Here is a 26536-nt window from a genome sequence, read left to right on the forward strand (position 1 = left end):
GAGACTGAGAGGAGGCACTCCTAAAAGTAATTATGAATTAGCATCCTTCCCATTAGGACAGGGGGTGATGCCATAGGAAGGAATCCTGTATGGATATGCTACAAATTCTGAAGGACAATCTAAAAGTCAAAGAGCATACACTTAATATAATCTATTCCTGCCATAACCAATTGTAACTATAAAATGTGCTGTCTGTTAGAATTACAAGTAGTACAGATTCTATCTTGCCTAGTTTTGGATCCATCGAAGTGGATGTTTTTAGACTAAATTGAAATAACCACTGCAACTGGAAGATCCATGATAAACAATGGTAAATTAAATTGAAAACAGTTAAATTAGTTGTGAAGTGCTGCACGTGGATGTTGAAGTAGTTATGAAGTTGAGGGAGTGGTGTCTGTAGATATTGAGCTACACATGTCCAACTATTGTAATAAAGGTGTATTAGATTATAAACTAGTCGTGTTGAATCATATACAAAAATCTGTGCATTTAATTTGTATTCAGACTAATACCCGACAGTTGGTCTAAACCTAATCAACAGTAGTGGCTACTATCAACCGTTGTCTACCACCTTCTCTTTTAGCTTTAATCTCTGAAGATGGCTTCAGTATTTAGTTGCAACTGCAACAACATTGGTATGGCAATACTGTAATTATTGGAATCTTCCACCAGTGAAGGAGAACCTCCAGTCCACCCTGCCAGTGGTGAACAAGTTAATTTAGTCCTATAATCCTTTGCTGAATCTATAATCCTACAAACAGCTCCTTTGTGTTTTCAGGAATCTACCCAATGAGATTTTGAAAGTTTCTATTGAATTTTGTTCCACTGCAATGTGACAATGTGTGATAGCAATAAGCAATCATTAACTTTGATTTCTCTTCACAGATGCTGCCAGACCTGCTGAGCTTTTCTAGCAACTTCTGTTTTTGATTCCAATTTACAACATCTGCAGTTCTTTCTTTATAATTTTTGAAAGGGTTCAGTTGCCACACCATAGAGAAATGAGTAGAAAAACGACTATTGTTCTAAAAACCTTTTGAAAAATGCAGAAATGTTCATGGCTGCATTTTGACCCCTTTCAACACCCAGTCTTAAACAGTTCAACTTCACTTACTTTGTGCACATTTATTAAAGAACACTTAATCTTATGTAATGTTTCCATTTATGAAAGGTTAAGGTCGCACCATTGAATTTCATCAAATGGCGATTGTATATTGGTAGCTTTTTCAGGAATTCTTATACTGCTTTACAACCAGTGATGTAGCTTTTATGTATATTCACTATTGTAATGGGTCTAGTGATTTGAGGTGGCTTGTGTAAATAGATAAAAACATGAAGAAAAGAATATGTTCCCAGGGTTGAAAGTTGAGGGTTGTAAAATCATGTGTACCATATATGCTGTAGGCTGCATGGCTGATTCTCAGCTATAAAGTGTTACAAGTCATGGAAATCCTCAATCGCAAGTACGGTTAAATATATTCACTTTTGTGATCCTGAAACTAATCAGACGAATGATGTGGCGGTGCTGGTGTTGGACTGGGTGGACAAAGTTAGAAGTTACACACACCAGGTTATAGTCCAACAGGTTCATTTGGAAGTACAAGCTTTCGGAGCACTGCTCCTTCGTCAGGTAGCCAGATGAAGTCTCTCCACAGAAGCTACCAGACCTACCGAGTTTCTCTAGCACTTCGTTTTTATTTCAGGTTTCCAGCTGGAAATCCAGGCTGCAGAGGTTCAAGGGCAGGTCCCTGCCAGCTTCTCCGGGGAACTAGAGGTATAGGCAATAAACGCTGACCCACCCCTATAGTAGTCACTGGAAATTAATTAAGATAAAGTTCACAGTATTTTGCTTTTATTTTGTTTTATATTTGCACTGTTCCCATTGCACTATAAATGCACTTTACAAATATGGCATCTCCAACATTAAAGGAATGTGAATGAGCCATGTAAGGTTGTCATCCTTTTCACGCACACACGCACGCACGCACGCACGCACGCACGCACACACACACACGCGCACACACACACACGCACACACACACACCCCTCCTCAGTCAAAGCAAAATGCTCAGACATAGTATGGTTTTACCTCCTTCATCTTTATTCTGGGCCATGGAGGAAGAGAGAATGATCGCCCATGTGCACAGAGACATGAATTCTCAGTCTTCTCTGGAAGAGTAGTTTCTTAATGAATTATATAGTCATTTTACAGGGGGAAGCCTCCAGATAAGGCAACATACATATTGGTTGGGTGACCGTTACAATCAGTGAGTGTCAATAGTAAAGATTAAACCATCTGTAAACCATGAATGTTCTTAACTTTAACTGGCTTCACATAATGGATACTTTTCACCTTGTTAAACTGACCTTACATACTGAATTCTTCCAATATTGTTAAATGGCTTTACATGATGCTTTTCCACGTTGTTAACCCATTACCCTTGCCTCCGGCAGCTCATTGTTAACTGTAAGCTCTTATCTGATCTGAGTCATGCTCAGCTGATCCCTCTTGTTTCACAAAACTCAAAACTTTTCCCCTACCTGCTTATACCTTAGACACTTTCTCATTCCCTCTTTATCATTTCATGATAGCCATCTAGATGGCTCTACCAGCTTTCATAAGACTCTGACAGCCAGTATTTAAGCAAAGTATTGGCACACAGCATACAATGACCGCAACAAAAAAAAACAGTAAGCAGAATTTGAAGAATCCTCCCATGTGGGGAAAAAAATTCACCAATAAAGTTCTTAAATCTGCAGTCCTTAGTGACCACTCCATCATCCCCTCCAAGTCGAGTGGAAATGAACTAGTTCTCCAAAATCTCCTTTAGTAAAGTCCAACCTGAAATCAAAATTTAGTCTGTTCTTGCATCACTCCTCTGGAATTTGATTCCTTGGATAAGGGCAGATAAATGCTTAACAAAACTGACAAGACTTCAATCCTTCTGGAGATGCTTCAGATGGAGGATACCAGCACATCTGAGTGTACAGTGCAGCAGGCTAGGTGAATGCAGCATTCTTTGCTGCTTCTGCTCCCCCTCTGCTATTAAATGTAACAAAGCCAACTGGCTTGTTGTGATGTTAGCTTGATCAGAGAACCTTCATATCCCTTAAATGATCGAAAGACAAGGTAAAGCTCACTTTTCATACTCGTGACTGACCCAACTCTTTCTTTAAACCGGCATTGTAGAATTTGAAACAAATCAGGGGTTCAAGGCACTCAATTTGTTTTAAGGTTACAAGTTTGATAATTTAAAAAAAGCGCACAGTGTTGTACAATTTCAATGTAAAACCAAAATCTGCCCCATTACATAGCCCACAAAACACATTGAATTGAGATCCTGATTCAAACAAGGCAAAACAGTTACTGTATCTCCAAGCTCAGTGCCCCATGACACTTTACAATAGAAATGTTGGATTAGGCTATTTGACCCTTCAAGCCTGCTCTGTCATTCAATATGATCATTGCTGATAATCCACCCCCAGACCCTTATTCCACTTTCTCCCCGTACCCTTTGATCCCTTTAGCCCTAAGAGCTATATCTAACTCATTTAAAAACGTTTAATGACTCGGCCTCAACAGTTTCTGTGGCAGAGAACTCCCCAGGCTCACTGCTGTCTGGATGGAGACATTTGTCATTATCTCAATCCTAAATGGCCCACCCCATATCCTTAAACTATTAAATTAACTGCAGAAAGTCCATTTTAGCTGAAGAAAGAATTACATTTGTGTAGGGCATTTTGTCACCTTTGGACATCTAAGGTATCAACAAGATCTTCTGCAACCACTTTTTTTGAAGGCAAGTGAGGCTTTCAGTATCTCGTTGCGTTGGCTTTAAATCCTGCATTGGGTTAAATCCACTTTTTAAAAATTAGTCACAGTATTGGTGTTGCTGGCTAGGCTAGTATTTATTGACTACCCATAATTGCCCCAATTGCAGTTAAGAGTCTTCCACATACCAGTTGTGAAGAGATTTCAGTGGCCTTAGTTTACTGGGAGAGGGCTGAATGAGATTAATTTTGTGAGGTGTGTTACAGCTGGAGGACAGTGTGAGCTAGACTTTTTTTTACAATTGACTAGGAGACAAAATCCAGAAGTTTCCCAATTCTGACAACAAATTGCCTTAAAAAGAATTATGCAGTGACAGTACCCAGAGCAGTGCAGGAACCCACTTCAGGAACTAGCTTGGTTCTTTTTCTAAAAGGGAAAGCAGCCCATTCACCCCAACTAGTCAGTGCTGGACTTTAACCTTCATGTAAGTTCTGACCGGTTTCCATATCTCTCTCTTCTACTTGTGTTTTATTATTTATTAATCTTGTTAACATAGTCTCTGCTTTAATCACTAACTCTGGTACTGTTTTCCACAGCGCCTCGTTCCTCTGCATGAAAAGAGAAGTATTTGTCCCAGATTTCTCTCATTTAATCTTGTGCCTTTTGTCCCTGCATTCTTATTTACTGGAAATTGTCTCCTCTCGTGTAACCTGTCCCACCCTGTTTCTGGATGTCAGCGAGTTAGTAGTTCTCAGTCTGTCTAAACAAACCAGCAGTGCAAATTGCCCATTTGCTAGGCTGCATCTTCCTAGAGAGACAGAAGGGAGGAGACCAGCAGCTATTCCTCCTCTTGTGTGCCTGTGAAATTAATTGCCACAGAGTGCAGTGGAGGCCAGGATGTTAAATGTCTTCATGGCAGAGATTGATAAATTCTTTAATCTTGCAAGGAATTCAGGGATATGAGGAGAGTGCGGGTAAGTGGTGTTGAAATGCCTATCAGCCATGATTAAATGGCGAAGTGGACTTGATGGGCCAAATGGCCTTACTTTCACTCCTCTTTCTTAAAGTCTTATGGTCTCTTAATAGCTCGGTCCCAACCGAGTGTTTATTAACTAAATCATTTGGAGGAGTACCCTGCCATTTCTTCTTTCAGGTTGGGTTTTTTGCAAGCCAACAGGTATTTCTGCAGTGTTGGAGCTTCAGATTGAAAGGTTAAATCTAGTTCATCAATAAGATTACTTGAATTTTGTTTTATTATTATTTTATTTCATTTTAGATTGCTTCTATAATTTTTTAAAAAGGCTAAAGTTAAACAACTGCAAGAAGATTGAATATATCTGAACCAAAAATTACTGCAGCATTTTCTAAAGCCATTTGGCATTCATTTATATTCAGTTTGTTACTTTAAACTAGAGACTTAATAATAATGTTTTGATAGTCTCACATAAAGAAGGCTATATTGAAAACTCTACCCTACAACCCACGACTGTAAAATGTCAGAATAGGGATCTGGAGTGGATACCAAGTTGAGGAATGCCAAAACCTTTAGGATAAAGTACAGCTGATAACAGTTACATGGAGTAAGATCATAACCATGGCGAAGGAAGGTCTCTGATAGGCTGACCTGTAATTTGTTTCTTCAGCAAAATATCCTTGGTAATCTTGATGTTTGTATGTGTGTAACATTAAACTTTAGTAAATAATGATGTTTTGATTGTATTTAAGAATTTACTCTTGGTATATAAGCATAAGAATGTGGCTATTGCCCATATTAAAAACAATTCATTTTTATAACATCAGTGTAGGCTCAATTTAACTCTAGTTGAGTTAGAAAATATGAATTGTCCCTCTGGCATGCACTGTTCCTTGTTGATCTCCATGGTTTAAGACCCTTCAACTTAGTTTGCTTTGAATCCTTGTAATTGTTGTTTATGTAGTGTTTGACTTGCACCCTCCACAAGAATCTAGAAAAGGGCAATGCAAAACAGTGTTCTCTGTTCTGTAGGGTTAGGCCTAATGCTACAGCACTGTATGTTGTATTGCCCTTCCTTCATCAATTGGTCAAAGTCCTGGACTTGCTCTCTGAAAGTACTGGGGGAGGACATGCTGCACATGGATTGCTGTTGTTTATGACCAAGGATGATCACCACCACCACAAGAACAACAAGAGGGTTGTAAATCCATTGAGTCCCATTTCCCTAAAATTAAAACCTTTTTAAGTCATTGCTATCCTTTGCCGCCATTTTCTTTTCTGTGCCTTGTATGCAATAATCAAATACCAATAAGTTATAGTTCTTTCAACGAGGAGGATTTGGAGCTTCACATATTCACATTTGTTGTGGGAAATTGGGCCACTATGGGGTGCAGTGAGTTAATACAGTGCCGATTTACATCAGGAAATATTGGCTTGAATTTAAATCCAACTGAGGGGATCAATGTTTCATGGCATTACTGATTGACGACATGGTCATAATTCAATCAAACTGCAATCATTTTTGAGATATTCTACTCTTCTCTTTCTCCCTGCCTATCATGTAGCCATATAGCAGATGTTTAAAAGTATGGACTGATCACTGATCGTTCTTTAAGATGCAGTATTTCTTGCATCTACAATTCTCTCCCCTTCAATAAATCTTTGTTAGGTAAAGGTATTGGGATATGAAATGGTGCTAGGTATGTGTATTTGATTTGCAGATTGACCATAACCTAGTTGTATGGTGGGCCATTCTTGTCTATTTTTGCATAGGAAGGTGATACAAGTAAAGAAATCTGCAATTCACATATAGACCTTTTTAAATTCATGTTTGCTTTAGTTAACTTCCATCCCAGAAATTTTAGTGCTGCACTGAAACTTCCTAGATGTATTGTGAAAGTTTTGCAAGTAACAGGCTCTGTCCACTATTTGGACTTGTTCATGAGCTTATTTGTCATGTTTTAAAATCTTCCATATCTTCTTTAACAAATCCCTTGCAGAAGTGGTTCCTCTGTCACAAATCTGCTTGCTGTACCACATGTGTTTGAATAAATAAAAACTTGACCCTTCTGTAGCACCACAAAGCTTGCTGTTAAACCTGTTCTCACATGCATGCCAAAGTATGCAACTATTAACCTGTTTGTACAGGTGTTTTGGCTGTGATATTGGTGTTCTCAAATGATGCTTCAAAGGCCAAGTGTCAATATTACTGTTTGGAAGATATTGGGTTGCATTAATTCCCCTGGCACTAGCCTGTCGTTGACACCTTTGATTCAATGAGAAATAGTGCACAAGGGGTGAGAAAATAAATAAAGTAGGCAACTGAAGGCGTTGTTTCATTTTTCTGGCCACCTCCTTGCACCAGATGTGCAATGTCTGCACTGCAGTGGACTTAAACTGTTAGCTAATCTCCTGAGAGAAGTAGACTAACCTTGGGTGGCACTTCCATGAAAGTAAATCTTTGCAAATTGACTTGTGATCCCTGAGGTAATAAGTACAACCCCTGGAAATCCAGTTAACATTGCAATCTACAATACGAAGTGTTGCCACTTTCAAATCACACTTGCACATTTATATTTTGACAGGAACCTCAGTCTTTTGTACCTTTTTGAGTTTCAGATTGGTTCAGTTAGCATCATTCTGCCTTCAAGGGGTGATATGGTAGGGTCAGTGGTTAGCACTGCTGGCTCACAGTACAAGGGAGCATCTAATGCAGGTTGACCTTGCTGTGCAGTACTGAGGGAGTTCTGCATTATTTGAAAGGGTTCAGAAAAGATTTACAAGGATGTTGCTAGGGTTGGAGGATCTGAGCTACAGGGAGAGGCTGAATAGGCTGGGGCTATTTTCCCTCGAGCATCAGAGGCTGAGGGGAGACCCTGTAGAGGTTTACAACATTGAGGGGCATGGATAGGGTAAATAGGCAAAGTCTTTTCCCTGGGGTTGGGGAGTCCAGAACGAGAGGGCATAGGTTTAGGGTGAGAGGGGAAAGATTTATAAAAGAGACCTAAGGGGCAACTTTTTCACGCAGAGGGTGGTACATGTATGGAATGGGCTGCCAGAGGATGTGGTGGAGGCTGGTACAATTGCAACATTTAAGAGGCATTTGGATGGGTATATGAATAGGAAGGGTGTGGAGGGATATGGGCCGGGTGCTGGCAGGTGGGGCTAGTTTGGGTTGGGATATCTGGTCGGCATGGGCAGGTTGGACTGAAGGTCTGTTTCCATGCTGTACATCTCTATGACTCTATTTGAGGATGCTGGAAATCGAACAGAAGATTCTGGAAAAACTCAGCATAACTAGAATCCCTGCAGTACGGAAGCAGGCTATTCAGCCCATTGAGTTCTCACAACCTCCAAAGAGCATCTCACCCCTCTTCCCTATCCCTGTAACCCTGCATTTCCCATAGCTAATTCACCTAGCCTGCACATCCCTGGATGGGCAATTTAGCATAGCCAATCCAACTAACCAGCGTGTCTTTGCAGGAAAACCATACAGACACTGGGAGAATGGAATTGAGCCAGGATCTCTGGTGCTTTAGAGACAACAGTGTCTAACCACTGAGCCACCATGCTACCCTCTGGCCTGGCAACACCAGAGAGAGAGAGAGAGAAATAGATTTAATGTTTTGAGCCAAGTATCATTCTCCAAAATGGTCTGGGCAGTCCCATTAGACTTGCTGTTAGTTCTATTTCTCTCTTTATAGTATACCAGGTGTGGTCCCATCACAACTCTAAACAAATGTCATCAGGTGTGTTTACTTTCTCAGCCTTTATTACAAATGGATTGAAAGTCTAGAATACTGTTTTATTTCCTAATTACTTGATGTACTTGCATGTTCGCCATGTCTGAGAGCACCCATTTCCCTCTGAGAAATGACATTCCTCAGTCTGTCCCTATTTAAAAAATATTATATGTTTTTGTTTTTCCTGCCATGGTGTTAACATCAGATTCCTTCACATTAAATTCCATGTTTCACTTTCTTGCCCACTTACTTAATCTGTAACATCCTGAAGACTAGCAAAAATTGAACTGGAACAGCTGCTAAAATGCTACTGCTACTAGAGCAGGTATAAAAGATAGATCTGATTTAGACATAAGTGAGGAGTATGATGGAATACAGTTCATTTGCCCTTTGAAACAACAGGAGTACAACTCAAGCTCAGCATCATCCAGGCCAAAGCAACCCAATAAAGCAGCATCCCATTTGCTGGCTTAAATGTCCATTCCTTCACCCTCACTGTAGCTATGGAGTGTGGGCAGTCCACAGAATGAACTTCAGAAAGTGCACCACCGCAAATCTGTGAACTCCCAACAACAAGGACAAGATCTGAGGTGGAGGGAGCGTCAGCACCTCCAAGCTCCCAACTAAGACTTTCTCACTGACCTGGGACATGTAATTCCATTCCTTATCCGAATCACAGACTGAAGCAGTTCAAAATGAGCTACCATCACCTTATTAAAGAGCAATAAAAGACAGCTTTCCAGACTTGCCAGTGATACCCACATCCCAAAAAAGCTTTAAAAGGGCATTGACCTCTGCTTCAGGCATCTTAAGAAATCCAGTTAATGTGAAATACTTACTAAATTGGAAAAAAAATAGTTATGGATCTTATTATCAGGATGTACGAATGGTTCACCTGTTACTCAGCTGAGGTAGGGTGCTAAAAACAATCATGTTCCTAATGCTGCTGCACATGAGATCAATGGTTTCAATGCAGACTGGGAATTGATCATAATATCTGATTTGTATGCCTTATACCACACTAGACAGTGTTGAACTAAGCCAGGGCCAGAGTTCCTTTCTTCAATCCAGTAAAAACAAGTTCCATTCTGGCACTTGTCTTTACAATCTGGAGTTTTTCCTTGGTCTCTGAATCAATTTTGCTGCATTAGCCTGAACTTGTGCCAGTGCCTCTGCCCTTCAGAAGGTGGTAAATTCCAGACTATGCAATATTCTAAATCCATTCTTACCAAAGAGGGATCTAAAATGCCCAGAATTTTGGTTGGATTGTTTGGCCTTGCAATGAATCCTATGACTGGATTTGATGAGTGGTCAGTTATCACACCTAAATTAATTTCTGCTTTTGCAAAGTAGTACCCACCTATTTATACCCACATTTCCTTCTGGCATTAGAACACTCTATTCCTCTGGCTGAGTGACTAAATGTCAACTCAAACATTAGATCCACTAACGGCTAGGGCAAGGTGTGATGTGTGATAATTAACCACAGGATCTAAAGGCTCAGGAGGGGGAGCATTAGATGGGGTCACTAAAGCTATTTTGTTGCCTTGTCTGCTCTTCTGTTTGCCCTCCCACATCCATTCTCATCTCTCCTCCTCTCCTCCTCCTCCTTCCTCCACCCCCCCCACCCCCCCCATTTCAACCACCACAAGCTGAAGATCATTCCCTACTGATCATTGCTGCATACTTTTGTGGAGGTTTACATGGCCTTGTTCAAAAGAATTTGCTGCTCTTGTTCTCCCAAAAATGCTTTGGCAAAGAAACTTCAAGTTGCTACAGTGCATTGTTTAGGCAGAACATAACCGCTTTAGCTGCATTGCCTTGGAGGTGTTGTGTTGAGCTACATCTTCCCAGAATTGGGAACTTGTCCTAGTTGTTGAAGAAGGCACGTCAAGTCTGCCTCTGACTGATCAGTTAGTGTTCCCTGGAAAATGGTGTCGGCACAGCCATTGATGACCATTAGCTGCTGCCGTGATCCTGAGAAAGCAATAATAGCTTTTATGTGGATTCCATCTTATGAAGTAAATTTTAGGGGATAGAAATTTATCGAATAGTTGAAAAGATGAATCTTGAAGCTACCGTTGAAAGGGGGGAGGGGGAAAGAATAATCCTGTCAAAGATGCAGACAGGTGTACTATCCTTCGTCTTTTTGAGGAATGGGAACTACCAGGTTATCTGGAGCTGAGAGTGGAAGTGGTCATGTGATGCTGGCAAGATGGGACAGGGCAAGTCTACCATCTGCACTGAAGGTCTGGGTAAAGATACTGATGGATAAAACCGACAAATAAGCCAGTCCTGGTGATCAGGATGTTTCATAAACCTAGCACGTAAACAAGTTGGTGCAGTTTAGGCAGGATCTATCCATGCTGTTCATAGCCATCACTGAGACCATCTGCTTCCACCTCCATAATGTTTTAGCTGAGACTGAAACACTTTGCCCATGCTTTTGTTATCACTTCCAGGGCTCTCCTAGCTGGGCAGCCTCCCATGTCTCACCTTTTCATAACATTTGGCACATCCAAAATTCTGCTGCTTGTACACTGATCTACACCCAAGTATTGCTTCACTCAACATCCTGAGACCCACTGACCTACACTGATTCACAGTCCAGTGACATGTTGAACTTAGAATTACCTTTGTATTCTGTTGCATCCAAGGCCTCATCCATCTTTATTTTTATGAACTCCTAAAGCTCTAATGCTGAAATGTCCCTCCACCTCAGGCTTCTTGTCTATCAGCAACTTTTTCTACCTAACCATTGAGTGCGTCCTCAGTCACCTGGACTCCAAGCCCCAGAATACTTTCCTAAACCACCCCCCCCAACTTCTTTTCCACCTACCTTTCCTTTTTAAAAAAAAACCTCCTTTTATAAATTACGTCTGGCTGAGGTTTGATGACCAACCAATGTTTCCTCCTTTGACTTGGTTTCAACTTTTGTCTCATCATGCTTCTATGCTTGCAAATAATGTGCACTGATGCAGATGAGCTTTATTCAAATCAGTATTAAGCTTGAGAATGTTACTATCTATTCAGCTCTTCGTGTCAGCCTGTGCCCTGTGTATCTAGAAACATGCAGGACTATTATTTATTCGCAGGCATTTCCTCCTCTACCTTACAATAACCAATTTGTGTGGCAGCCATGTTCCCAGTCTTGGGGCTCCAAAAGTAGTGAAGCTGCTAGTGCCAGATGCTATGTCCACTGGCCTCCTCTACTTTAAGCTGTGTTCTATGTAGATGCATAGGTAGAACTTTTTATTGCTGAATTATTCTTGCCGTTTGCTGGATGGTTCTCCAAGCCCATGTTGCAGTCCTGTAGAGTGTAAGATGTTTCAAAGCAGTGCTTTAAATCTCTGTTGACCTTGACTGCCCTCCCCAGCCATTGTTTTTTTTCATGGTGGGGCAATCATTCTGTAACTGTTAATCTTACTGAGGTGCTTACTGAGGTGTGGGGGGAAAAAAACAGCTTGAGGAGAAGTTGAGGGGGATGGGTTAAAAGTGCTGCTGTCAGCATGTTGGATGGTAACTGTTAGGCAGTATTCCTAGCAGATGTTAAATACTTTATTAGCTGTCTTTCTTGCACAGTCCTTGTGGAATTAAAGTAGACCTAGCTGCAATGAAAAGTGGGTCATCCCCTGTGCACAAAGGGCCATTTGTAAAAGATGTAGAGTTTGTTGCCAAAATCATATTTGGTTCCTGTGATCTAGCACGATTTTACATTACTTGTGTCCTGACTGAATGGAGCTGGTGCTGAGCCTTTGTCCTGCTTATAACTATCTTTTTATTAACTGAACCACTCGTATGGGTTAAAGCGACCAATCTGTCGTCTCTGATACTCCACTTCAGATCTAGCTCAGATTAATGGGGTTGAGGTGAATTTGGGTTGCTTCAATCTGCCTCCTATTGGACAGGAGCCCACAGTATGAAGTTGCCCTAGACTGTCACTCAGTTGTCATTCTCATAATGAAAGGCCATAGAATGGTTGTCAGAGGAGCTTAAATAACATCGCACTGAGACTATGTTAGAATATAGAAAGACTTTCTTTGTATCTCCCCACTGTGTACCCGAACTTAGGAGCATTTGGATGCTGACACTGGGACATCAGGAATGAGGAAGTATTCCACTCTCCAGCACAGCTATCTGCCACTTTGATAAACAAAACTGTTTGCAGTAACATAGAACATTACATTACAGCACAGTACAGACCCTTCGGCCCTCTATGTTGCACTGATCTGTGAAACTAGTCTGAAGTCCATCTAGGTTAGTGCTGCCTGAACTGTTTTGAAGCTCCTTGGATGCTGCCTGAACCAGCCCGAAACGTCGATTTCGAAGCTCCTTGGATACTGCCTGAACTGCTAAACCCTACTGCTGAAGTCCATCTATCCTATGCTTTTCCATTTTCATCTGTATGTCTATGCAATGGCCATTTAAATGCCCTTAAAATTGGCAAATCTACTACTGTTGCAGGCAATGTGTTCCATGCCCTTACTACTGAGTAAAGAAATTGCCTCTGAAATCTATCCTGTATCTATCACCCCTCAATTTAAAGCTACATCCTGTTGTACTAGCCATTGCCATCTGAGAAAAAGGGTCTCGCTGTCTACCCTATCTAACTATGATTATCTTGTATTCTCAATTAAGTCACCTCTCAACCACCTTCTCACTAACAAAAATAGCCTCCAGTCTCTCAGCCTTTCCTCATAAGATCTTCCCAGGCAGCATCCTAGTTAATCTCCTCTGAGCTATCTCTAAAGCTTCCACGTCCTCTCTACAATGCGGTGACCAGAACTGTACTCAATACCCCAAGTGCGGCTGCACTAGAGTTTTGAACAGCTGCAGCATGACCTTGTAGCTCCGAAACTCAATCCCTCTACCAATAAAAGCTAACACATCATATGTCTCCTTAAGGATCCTATCAATCTGGGTGGCAACTTTTAGGCATCTATGGACAAGGACACTCGGATCTCTCAGCTCATCTACACCACCAAGGATCTTACCATTAGCCCAGTACTCGTTTCCTGTCGCTCCTTCCAAAGTAAATCATCTCTCACTTTTCGGCATTAAACTCCATTTGCCACCCCTCAGCCCTGCTCTGCAGCTTATCTATGCCCCTCTGTAACCTGAAACATCCTTCTGCACTGACCACACCTCCACTGACCTTAGCATCATCTGCAAATTTATCACCCCATCCTTCTATGCCCTCATCTAGGTCATTTAGGCCCCAAACAGATCCTTGTGATACACCACTAGTAACTGAACTCCAGGATGAATGTTCCCCATCAACCACCACCCTTTGTCTTTCAGCTAGCCAATTTCTGATCCAGACTGCTAAATCACCCTCAATCCCATGCCTCTATTTTTTGCAATAGGCTACAGTGGGGAACCTTATCAAACACCTCACTGAAATCTATATACACTACATCAACCGCTTTATCCTCATCCACCTGTTTGGTCACCATCTCAAAGAATTCAATAAGCTTTGAGGCACGATCTATCCTTCACGAAACAGAAGTTGATTAGGGATAGTCAACAATTCCTCTAGATGATTATAAATCCTATCTCTTAACCTTTTCCAACACTTTACCCACAACTGCAGTAAGGGGGCAAATAAGAGGAAGAGGCTTACCCTTGTGTTGTTCTCTTCATAGATGACACAAAGCACTTTACAGCCAGAGAAGTACTTCTGAGGTGTAGTCACATCTAGGGGCAGCACGGTGGCACAGTGGTTAGCACTGCTGCCTCACAGTGCCAGAGACCCGGGTTCAATTCCCGCCTCAGGCGACTGACTGTGTGGAGTTTGCACGTTCTCCCCGTGTCTGCGTGGGTTTCCTCCGGGTGCTCCGGTTTCCTCCCACAGTCCAAAGATGTGCAGGTCAGGTGAATTGGCCATTCTAAATTGCACGTAGTGTTAGGTATGGGGTAAAATGTAGGGGCATGGGTGGGTTGCGCTTCGGCGGGGCGGTGTGGACTTGTTGGGCCGAAGGGCCTGTTTCCACACTAAGTAATCTAATCTAATCTAATCTGTAAAGTTGGAAATGCAGCAGCCAATTTGCCCGCAGTAAGCTCCCACTGTCGGCAGTGAAATAAGTGACCGGATCAAATTTTTTTTTGTTGTTGTCATGTTGATTGAGAAATAAATAGTGGCCAGTACATGCTGGAAAAACTCATGTTCCTCTTCAAAACAGTTCATTGAAATAGTGTATTTCCAGCTGAGGAGACCAGTTGGGTCACTATTTAACTGATCATGTAGCATCCTCTTAGTACCATGGTATGTCAGCATAAAATAATAATATCTAATTAAACCTCCTTAGATAACAGTGGAGCTCAGTCTCTGTCTCATTCACACTTTCCTCTCTTGCTCTTGTGCCCAAACACCAAATTTTAGTGTATGCTTTCGTTTACATACCTTTCATAAATATAAATCAACATCCATGTCTTCGATAAAAAGACTCTCAAACATTTAAGACATTTTTTAAAAGGAGGATGGTGCATGATTTGAGGGGCTACAAGGGAAAATTACCTGAGTTAAACAGATCTTTCCTAAACTGACCCTTTTTGGGGGGGGTTTGCTGATGAAGAAATACCGGAGAATGGGCTGTTTGTGTGCTAAACTGTCCTATGATTGCCTCAGCAAGTTCATCAATTAAGCAGAAGTTTTTGTAGAACACATTCCCTCCCTGCTCTGGTGGTTTAGTGGTCCAAACAGAACTTGGGGCACTGCAATCACTCCTGAGAGAGAGGGGTCAGATGATGTTTGCATTCCTATTAATCCAGAAGAGGTTCACTCGGGTTTGTGGAACTTCTATCACCGCGCATGTCCGGTGTTTTTAGGTTAGGGAAAGGGGGAAAACGAAGTTTGACATTGATATTTCCTTAATGCAGAGATCTACTACCTGTGGTCCTGGAACCCTGTCAACTCAGGAACATGTTTGAACTTGTATTTCTCATTTAATTTATTTTGGTTGAATGCTTGTACCAGGAGGTTTGAAAAGTTCCATTTGTAGTTTGCTTTTAGGCAGGTAGAGTCTAAACCAGATGCTCCCAGCATCTTCATGCCAGCAATGTGTTCGGCTCTGTAAATTGATGGGACATGGCTTTAAGCATTTCATTGACTGAGGAGTAGTTGGTGGCCATTCAGCTCAGACTGTTGTGACTGATTTGTACTTTTATCTCCATATACTTTCCTGGCTAACATCCCTTTTAATGCCCTCCCCTAACAAAGATCAATCTCTGGTGGAATTGACCAAGCATCCACAATATTTCAGGCCAAACTCCCTGAATATGCATGTATGCAGCCCATTCACACACAAATCTTAGGCAATGACATTCTTATTAATGGCTACATTTATGGCACTGTTTAACGACATTCAAAGTTTCTTATTGTGATGATGCTGTCACTTTAGCAAGGTTATTTGTCCTTGGGTTGTTTGTTTGAGTGGTCGTAAAGGCAGGAGTCTGAGAAGAGCCTAGTTTAACAATGCCAGGGGAGTGGCCAGTTCTCCCAGTTCAGGTTTTTTTCTAGTTTGGTTTAGCTGTGGCAGTCACAAGATGCTGGAGTCCAAAAAGGTGGTAAACTTCAGCAAATGATTCCTGACTGACTTTCTCTCTGAAATCTCTTTGGGTGATGTTCCCTCCTGCTGTAAGAATCTGTTTCAATTTACCTTTCTGCCAAGATGTTTGTTAATGGGATGTTACTGGATTGGAACAGTTCTCTAGTTAAGTTGCTGTATTGGTCAGTTAAGTTTTCCAGTAGTTAACTTACTCGAAGTTCCATTTTCTTTTGTTCATGTTTCAACTGTAGTGTTTAAATAAATTCTATTTTGGCTAAAGCCGAGTGGTTTGACCAGCTGCACCACACCTGGAATATCCACTTCACCATCTGCCTTTAAAATAAGAAAATGTTAGGGAGTAGGCTACCTTAAAATATTGAGGAAGTCTGGCCTGGTCCGTAACATTATGTTGTGGATGACTGGATGTGATGAAGTTTGTCTCAGCACTTCAGAATGTTAGTTTGATGTTTGATAATAGTGGGACTGACCCAGGTAGTGAATCAAGCACCTCACTATCAATAGATGGAGCTATGTTGTTCATCCCTCACTGAAGGCCATATAACTGTGACAAATTGCAGTATCCGCATTGTTGAAAGACTGAGGATAATATTGTTCCGCAATATGCTGGACTGGACAATCCTGCTGGTTGGCAACTGTAAAGAGAAATAACGTGCTGAGGATAAAGAGGGAACTAAGTGGATATAGTAAACTTGAATTTTCTGAAGATATTTTGATAAGGAATCAGATGAAAGGTTATTGTGACAAAGAAAAGCTCATGTTTTACTAAACTAATACCTGGAATGGCTGGGTTGCCTTAAGGAAAAGTTGGGCAGGATAGATGTGTACATAAGAACTAGGACCAGGAGTAGGCCATCTGGCCCTTTGAGCCTGCTCGGCCATTCGATAGATCATGGTTGATCTTTTCATGACATCAGCTCCACTTACTTGCCCTCTCACCCATAACCTTTAATTCCTTTACAGTTCAAAAAATTATCTTAGTTTTAAAAGCATTCAATGAGGAACCCTTAACAACTACGCTGGCAAGGGAATTCCACAGATTCACAACCCTCTGGGTGAAGAAGTACCTTCTCAATTCAGTCATAAATCTGCTCCCCCTAATTTTGATGCTTTGCCATCTTGTCCTAGTTTCACCTGCCAATGGAAACATCCTGTCTACTTCTGGGTTATGTATTCTCTTCATAATTTTGTGTTTCTATAATTCGTGCCCCCCTCCCCCAGCTGTTCTTCTGAATTCCAATGGATACAATCCTAGTCTACTCAGTCTCTCCTCAGAAACCAACCCCCTCAAATACCAAAGTCAACCAAGTGAACCTCTTCTGCAACCCCTCTAGTGCCAACGCATCCTTTCTCAAGTAAGCAGACCAAAACTGCGCACAAACTCCAGTTGTGGCCTAAACAGCTGCAACATAATCTCCCTGCTTTTAAACTCAATCCCTTTACCAATGAAGGACAAAATTCCATTTGCCGTTTTAATTACCTGTTGCTTCTGCCGGTGGAGTTTGCAAAAATGTGTCTAGATTGAAATGTGCAAAATCTTAAGGAGTTTTGACAAAGTGGATTTGGACGGAATGTTTCCTCATGGGAAAAATCTCGAACTAGGGATGCTGATTAAAAATCTGAGATTGCTCATGTAAAACAAGACATTTGGATGTTATTTTTGTCTGACTGCCGTGAGTTTTTGCGTCTCTCTTACTGAGAAGGTGGTGGAGGCAAAGTTGATTATTTTTAAGGCAGAGTTAGGCCGATCCTTATGGTGTGGAAAGATAGGCCGTAATGTGGAGTTGAGATTGAAGTCAGATCAGCAATGATCTTATTGAATGATGGAGCAGGCTCGAGGCGCTGAATTGTCCCAGTTTATAGATTCATAAAGTGATGCAAAAGCTCCCTCCATCTCTCCCACTTTGGGGAAATTGCAGGTTTTCAATTTATAGCCTCTTTTTTTTTTCTTTAAGAGAATTCTTGAATGCATCCATTAAAATATCATCATCTGCGTAGTAGCTAATTTCAGGGTTGTCTGTGTGAGTGCGACATCTCGTAATAAACTCCACAGAGCAGTAGATCCAGTCAAGAAGCTTGCTGCCCAATGTTGATGTACATTGTGTCCGAGAAAGTTAAAAATCTCACAACACCAGGTTATAGTCCAACAGGTTTAATTGGAAGCACACTAGCTTTCGGAGCGACGCTCCTTCATCAGGTGACAATCAGCTAGTGTGCTTCCAATTAAACTTGTTGGACTATAACCTGGTGTTGTGTGATTTTTAACGTTGTACGCCCCAATCCAACACCGGCATCTCTAAATCATGTGTCCTAGAAGGCATTGAAATACCTAATTGAAGCTATGCTATGGAATTTTCTGATGGAGTCTTTGAAAAATGGCTAAATGTTGGACCTCAGTCCACATGTTGATCATAAGGAAATGAGCAACAGGGCTACAATACAGAAATAACTTTAATCTCTAAAATAGCTTTCAACACCCTTGAGTATCCCAGGTTACAAAACTGATAATATTGATCTGAGTGCTGATTGAGTGATAAATACCAGAAGTCTCTGGTGACCTCTCTTACTCTTTAAACTAATGCCATGAGAACTTGCCCATTGAATGAGAGTTGACATTCATCTGGAAAAAGTGAGGATTGCAGATGCTGGAGATCAGAGCTGAAAAATGTGGTGCTGGAAATGCACAGCAGGTCAGGCAGCATCCAAGGATCAGGAGAATCGACGTTTCGGGCATAAGTCTTCATTCCTGAAGAAGGGCTTATGCCCGAAACATCAATTCTCCTGCTCCTTGGATGCTGCCTGACCTGCTGCGCTTTTCCAGCAACACATTTTTCAGCAGCATTCATCTGGAAAACACCACCACTAGCAATGCAGCACTCCCTCAGTCTCTGCAATGAAGCTACAGATTGGAGTATTTTCCCTCCGGTCCCTGGAGTGGGACTTGAGCCCAAAATCAGCTGACTTTGAAGTGAAAGTGCTATCAGCCAACTTAGAATAATTGGTTATATGCTTGCAGTAGCCGATTATGCTAAAAAGAAAATATATACGACTCACTGCCAGGCTGTTTTATATAGTAATCTTCCTATAATCTGATACCAGCAACACTGGCCAGTTCTAGCAGCTCTTTGGAATTCCAAACAAATTTTAATAATTTAAACAGTCCATACATTAAATTGTCTTTACCTCAATGATTTTCAATTTCTACAACTGTCAGCTAAACTCAAATCCAAATTACATCGCCAAGCAAACAACATGTGTTTTTTTAATGTGGTTTGGCAGCTCCCTCAAGCTTGTGGTCTCTGAGGCAACTAAACAAATCTCTGCCCAAGTTTGGGTTGAATTAAGCTGGTGGTGGGGCATGATTTTGAATGCTACTGACTTTTAAACATTGCTTTTGTATTACAATTGCATTAATAGCCACTAGTCCAATACTACATATTATACATCATTTCTATCACTGATTGAATGAAAGGGACAGGTGCTTTATATCCTAGTATTCTGGATGAGATAGAGGATGAGATTTCCAGGGTAACAGTTACTGTAGGTAATAACAGGCACTACCTAGCAAGCAAAGAATTGGAAACAAGAAAATATATCTGTATTTTAAAAAGGGTAGCAGGTTTGACCCTGATGTCCACGACCCATTCATTAGTCTTACATTTTTAACAGAAAATAATACAGCATACAGGATGAAGGTCTATACAAAAAATAACAAATACAAAATATTACAGCATAAGTTTGGAAGAGGAAGATTCTGTTCAATAAAATTTTATTTCATTGAGCATATTATAGTGAAAATATAAAGTTGCTTTTCCATTAGCATCATTAAGCTTTCAGACAACTTTTGGCAAAAGTTCTGCGTGAAAGACTTCTAATTAAACAAAATGAATTCCATTTTTGATTTTCTAATGACGGAACTGCTCTACAAGCCGAAGGCTCTGACTGAATTGCATTAAATTTCTGGAAAAGGCTGAAAATACTGTAACAAAAAGGCAGGTTTTACAGTTTCAAGTATCCTATAGATTCAGCTTCTGCTAATTTGTTTCCACAAACTTATTTTTTTTAGTGCAGCCTTGGTTACATGCTGCTTTGTTCAAGACTTGAATGCATAATGTGGGGTGACAGTCCATTGCAGCATTGGGAGAGTGTTACAGGTGTCATCATCCAGATGAGACTGCTTTTATCTGAATTTCTCAGTTGGAGAAATTGTGACATGTCACAATCTTGAAAAGTGGGGAATTCTGTCTCTGGCTCGCTCCTCCCTCTGTCTGTTTCCTCTGCTTCCCCCTCAACTTCCCTACCCATCCTTGCACCAAATATTTTGTCTTTATCTCTCTCGGCCCCATTCCCCCGGCACAGATCCTATTTGTTACACGTATCTCTGGCAGAAAGCAGGCTCTAATTATTCAGATTTGTAAATTGAGAATTTCTGATTGGTGAGGAGCTGTAATAGCTCCCGTACAAAAATCTTAGGTCGGAAAATGGGGAATTATTGCATGTGAAGTGCCAGCCAAGTTGGGTTTTGAAATATTGACCTGTATCCTACAAATTATTACAGGGTACTGCATTTGATAGGGTACTGCATTTGATAGTTATATTAGTGATGTATATATTCAAACTACAGTGAGTTTATCAGATGTATTGACAATGCTATAATAAGGACTACAGTTTAAAGTATATTGTTTTTTCTTTTGAATTGTCAAACATTCATCAAATGAAATTTGATAACAAATGAAAGCACTGTACAATAAGTTTAATGTCAGTTAAAATAAATAGAACTGAATTGTCATGAGGAAGGTTGGTTAGGAGCATAGAACCACGCTGTGTAATTGTCCCTTTCCATGCCATAGCAACCCTGCGATGTAGAAACAGGCCATTCGGCCTATCAAATCCACACCAACCCTCCCAAAGACTATCCCACCTAACCCCACCCCTCCTACCCTGTATACCTGCATTTCCCATGACTAATCCACCTAGCCTGCACATCCCTGGACACTACAGGCAATTTAGTATGGCCGGTCCACATAACCTGCACATCTTTGGACTGTAGGAGGAAACTGGAGCACCCAGAGGAGGGGCGGTGTCAGGGGAAGACTGGGGTATGGGAGGGGTGGTCTTGGGGGAGGTCTGGAGTCGAGCATTACCTGTAGCCTCACCAACCGGGAAGGCCCAGTTTGGGTAATGGCTTTTGTGAGTAATAGTGTGCAGTGTTATCTTAAAAGAAACTTTTGCTCACTCATGTCAATTGTCTTATACCAGTTTAAATATGGCGGTGTCTTGGAAGTCAGCGCATTCCTCATTTGTTGCCATTTTAATTTTGAAGAAAAGTTGATCAGTTTTGAGGATTTTGGTGAATTCTTCTAATTCTGCTGTTGAGTGTAAATGCCAACTACTTAAAACCAAGAACAGAAAGTGTCTTGTTGGAATGACCTCACCATTTGAGAGAGTGTAGTATAGCACTTGAAAATCCATAAAGCAATTCTGAAGGAGCCTTCAGGGGAGTAGGGTTGTGCCCTGGTAGCTGTGAACATTTTTAATATTTATAAAGCTGGTTTCTGGAATTAATAACATCTGTTGCTTGTTGAGTAAATATCTCCACGGCTGTTCATTGATACCATAGAAAGCAGTTTGAACCATATGTCACTAAATGGTGCCTTCTGCCAAATTGGGAGAGTGGGAAAAATGAATCAGGCCTCTTGATTACATCTGTTTGGAACCACGAGAAAGTAATGAATGGGCTTTTATCCCTGTGGGCTGAGATTTGATATGAAAATGCTGTGCGAAAGACACTAAATCAGTATCTTTCTTCTCTTCCTAGATTACAGAGTCTGGGAAGGAGACACTGCCCTCATGGCTGCATTGGGATCCAGTGAATCATTCACTTCAGGGGCTCCCATTGGACACAGACAGAGGGGTCCATTATATCTCAGCCACTGCCCTGGAGGTGGCTGCCAATGGAAGCTTTGTGCCTTTTGCTGAAGATGTCTTCTCCATTGAAGTTCTTCCAGATGACCCATTAGACAGCGCTCCCCTCACTGTGGCATCGCAGTTGGTCAATGAGGTTACGCCATCTGTCTGTGGGCCTGAGGAACCCCTCACTATTTTAACTGTGATCCTCGATGCTGACCTCACTAAGATGACAGCCAAGCAACGGATTGGGCTGTTGGAACAAATGCAGAAGTTTGCAGAGGTGGGACTCCATCAAATGAAGCTCGTTCCAGTTGTCAACAACCGTTTGTTCGACATGTCTGCCTTTATGGCTGGACCTGGGAATGCAAAGAAGGTCGTGGAGAACGGGGCTTTGGTGTCCTGGAAGATTGGATGTTTCTTAAATCAGAACAATGTCCCTAATATCAGCAGCGTGGAGATCCCAGCCAAGGAGGGCACCATGTCTGCTCAGCTTGGCTACCCTGTCGTAGGGTGGCACATTGCCAACAAGAAACTACAGGTGACTAAGAGAGTGCGAAGGCAAATAAATCTCACTCCAACGCCTGTCATTGTTGCACTGCCACCGACAACCGCTGTTAGGGAACCTCCCAGTCATATAGTCCCAACACCAACCTCCCCAATTATTGCACCGACCACAGACAGAGTGGCACCACCAATCAGGAAACCATTGATAAGTAGGCCAGTTAAAACGGTCAGACCAAAAGATACGATCACTCACACGCCCACTTTGGGTCCTGTGCAACCAACCAGGGTGTTGGAAAAGTCAAGTACAACTATCCCTGGCCAAATTGAACCGACTGTGACCAGGCCTGGTTATGTTGAGCCCACTGCTGTGCTGCCTCCTCACACGACTAAGAAACCACGGGTTACCACTTTGAGACCACAAGTTACGACTCCAACGACAGTTACCACCAGCACTGGTAAGCCAAAGGGACAAACCAAGGCTCCACGGGTCACAAGCAAGCCATCCACCAAGCTGCGTACCACCTCACCACCCACCAGGCGTACGACCAGCCCTGTCCATGCCACCAAGCCCTTCCGGCCGCCTGTTGGTGACAATCAGCCACCCAAACTTACAAACCACATTGACCGTGTGGACTCGTGGGTGGGAACTTACTTTGAGGTGAAGATCCCATCTGACACTTTCTATGACGATGAGGATGGCACCACTGACAAGCTGCAGCTGACCCTCAAGCTCAGGGAGCAGCAGGCACTGCCCGAGAACTCATGGGTCAAGTTCAATGGCACCAGCCAGCTGCTATACGGCTTGCCTAACACCGGGCACGAAGGCAAGCATGAATACTTCATGCATGCTGCTGACAAGGGTGGCCTGACGGCTGTGGATGCTTTTGAGGTCCACGTGCATAGCCGGCCTCACAATGGCAAGTCGAGCGCCAAATTTGCTGCCCGGTTTCACGGAGATCACATGAAGGTGGCCAACGATGTCAACAAAAAAATCCAGCTGATCAAGAAGCTGGCCTATGCATTTGGCGACCGTAACAGCAGCACCATTACCCTGCACAGCATCTCGAAGGGCTCCATTGTGGTCGAATGGACTAATAACACGCTGCCCCTCGAGCCCTGTCCCAAGGAGCAGATTCAGTCCTTGAGCAGGCGCATTGCAGACGATGACGGCAAGCCTAACCAGGTCTTCACGGCAACCATGGAGCCGGAGTTCTCCCCCATCAATGTGTCTGTCACGGGCACAGGCAGCTGCAAGAATATCCAGTTTGTGCCAGTGGTTCCGTTCTCTGAGCCTCCCATCCAGCCCACTGTGTTGGTGGCTGCTGGTGAGGGGCCGTCCAGGACCAGCAACGATGACGTTTACTTGCACACTGTCATCCCGGCAGTGGTGGTGGCTGCCATTCTGCTCATTGCGGGCATCATCGCCATGATCTGCTACCGCAAGAAGCGGAAAGGGAAGCTCACCATCGAGGACCAAGCCACCTTCATCAAGAAAGGTGTTCCTATCATTTTTGCAGATGAACTCGATGACTCCAAGCCCCCTCCTTCGTCCAGCGTCCCACTCATCCTTCAGGAGGAGAAGCCCCCTCTTCCTCCTCCGGAGTATCCCAGCCAGTCCAGCCATGAGGCCATCCCCTTGGGCCAGGATCTGATTGGTGAATACACTCCTCTGAGAGAGGAGGATCCCAATGCACCGCCCTACCAGCCCCCACCACCCTTCACAGCGCCAATGGAAGGTAAAGGCTGCCGTCCAAAGAACATGACCCCGTACAGATCCCCACCACCTTACGTCCCCCCCTAATACTTGAAGGAGCCTGGAAGCCCCATGTCCCCACCCCACCCCCCTTTCCACACCAGTGCTGTCTGTAGGGAATGGAAGCCTGCCATCATTTTTAATTTTCTGAGCACTGGGTTTGTCGGTTTGGAAGTAAATAATGCTGATGTTTCACTGCAGCCCTTAGCGCTGCTGTTCACCTCCCTGAATTGATGGGACGGTCTCCCAGTCAGCATTGTTACTTTGATCGTTTCTGTACATTGTTATCGCAGGCTTCAGAACATTTGTTTTAAAATGCTAAAGAGACCACGGGCAGCACTGGGGGGATGTTTGATACGGTTTGCCTTTAACACTAATTGTACTGTTTTCTATTCACGTGTCTAGCAACGGAAGTATAACAAAACAGTAGCCTAATGTAAATGTCAGAGACTGTACTGAAATCGGTTTGTTTTACATTTAATCCACTGTACCTAAACTTATACTTCTAGTTTTGGCCATGTTAATTATTTTGAGGTAGAACTTTTCTCTGCTCTGGCTTTTGGGACACCTTGTCAACTTTCATTTTGCTTGTTATCATTTCTTGCTGTCTGGCCTCCTTCACTGGTTCGCTAACTACATTTCCTTTAAGGTCACCGGTTCTTTCATGCTGTTCAGTGCCGAGCGCTTACAAAGTTGTCCGGTGCATCACTGGACTGTGAGATGGTGCTGCACATCTTTCTCACCTCACGTGCTGTCTCTTCATGCTCACATTTGGCATTCTGTCCACGTCCGCTGCCTCTCCTCTGCCTTGCACGTTTTTTAACTCTCTGGGTTCTCTGTTTCTTCCCTTTTCCTTGTGCATCCCATTTTTTGCTCTCTCATACACCCTTTCCCCCTCTAATTTGTGCGGTTAATATAAAGTTACTTGCCTGTTGGATCCTGCTCCACCCATTTCAGCTTGCCTGCCGACGTACAGGGGTCTTATGGTAGATTATATTCTAGTCAGCCAGAAATGATTAAAATAAAAAATTCAATCTAATTTTTTTACTAAATTTTTGATACAGCCTCAATCCTTTTATTAAAAGCATACTGCAATTTGTAAACGCTTGGCTTGTTAGGAATTGTTGAAATGAAATTGGGTTTGATTTTTTTTTCATTTTCTTTCCCGTTCTTCACCCACCCCCAACTCTTTTTCTTTCCTTTCTTTCTCTCTCTTTCTTTCTTTCTCTCTCCCTCTCTTTTTCTCTCCCTTTCTCCCTTTCTTTCTCTTTTTTTTCTCTTTCTTTCTTTCTTCCTTTCCTTTCTCTCTCTGCTCTTTCTGCTCTTTCCTCTTGCGTTCTCTCTCTTGCTTGCTCTCACGCTCCCTCTCTCAGATCACCTTAAACTTTAGTTTAGAGGGGTTTTTAAGAAAATTTTACTGCTTTTATTTTTAAAGATGATTATTCTCACAGGATATCACGTAGGTGTGATGTCTGCCGCACACTTTACTGGACTGAACCACAAAGAGATGGTATTTGGAACTTGGACTCACAAAAAACCATTGCAATAAACGTGTGTTGCGCTAGCATGGGTGGTCAAGCTCTAGAGCTGGCTTAATGCACACGCCATGGGATCTTGAAGCCATAATAGAACATGGCGCACATACCCCGTGTGCGCTTCGATCTGCAATGGCCAGGAGAGAACTGATTCACCATCACCACGGTGATTGGCAGGCAAATCAAAACAGAATAATGCATTATTAGCGATTTTACTTTTTACAGTTATTAGTAAACATTTTATTTATGCCACTAGGCACTGTATGTTGGAAGTCTTGTATTAAAATGTGTTTTCACCAAACTGATTTTTGTTTTCTTGTAATTTTTGCCTTGTGTCAAGTGCATGTTCATAATCATATGTAATGTGGTGTTGGGCAATTCATATGCGAGGCATTGGCATTTCCCTCTTGAGGAATTGAATCTAGCCAAGACTGATTGTATGAAATTTTCTTCTGTACTAAGCCACTGTGCTGCTTATTATCACTATCAGTTGGAGGTAGAGCAGGACTGCAGCAGACAGGTTGTTTAAACAACACACTACAGAAATAAATACATGAACTACAGCAAACAAGACTCATCACTAATATATATAAATCAGGAGATTGCTGTAGTAAGAAAAAAGCAGGGATACATGACCAGAAATGTACAGTGAGTGGAGACTAGGTTCACCATATGCTTACAAGTCAATGCCAGTGTGATCGCTAGGTGTAATCAATGGAAATTATCCAATCATTTTCATCCTGACTGAGACACTAACATATATAGTCATGTTATATCAGAA

At 42.2% G+C, this 26536-nt stretch overlaps 1 protein-coding gene across 5 annotated transcripts in view; it reads left to right on the forward strand.

Moving 5' to 3' along the window:
* The window catches only part of dag1 (dystroglycan 1), a 103301-nt gene extending 77245 nt beyond the window's left edge, over positions 1 to 26056 (forward strand). For all 5 annotated transcript variants that reach the window (XM_043708513.2, XM_087994513.1, XM_087994514.1 and 2 more), the window contains one exon: positions 21872 to 26056. In XM_043708513.2, coding sequence (XP_043564448.1) covers positions 21872 to 24268 — 2397 coding nt within the window. In that variant the 3' untranslated portion in view covers positions 24269 to 26056. The remainder of the gene's footprint in view (positions 1 to 21871) is intronic.
* The last annotated feature ends 480 nt before the right edge of the window (positions 26057 to 26536 follow it).

The sequence above is a fragment of the Chiloscyllium plagiosum genome, unplaced genomic scaffold (genome assembly GCF_037043375.1).
Source record: "Chiloscyllium plagiosum isolate Xiang-an unplaced genomic scaffold, Cpla_swu_hap1 HiC_scaffold_14, whole genome shotgun sequence".
Taxonomy (NCBI): domain Eukaryota; kingdom Metazoa; phylum Chordata; class Chondrichthyes; order Orectolobiformes; family Hemiscylliidae; genus Chiloscyllium; species Chiloscyllium plagiosum.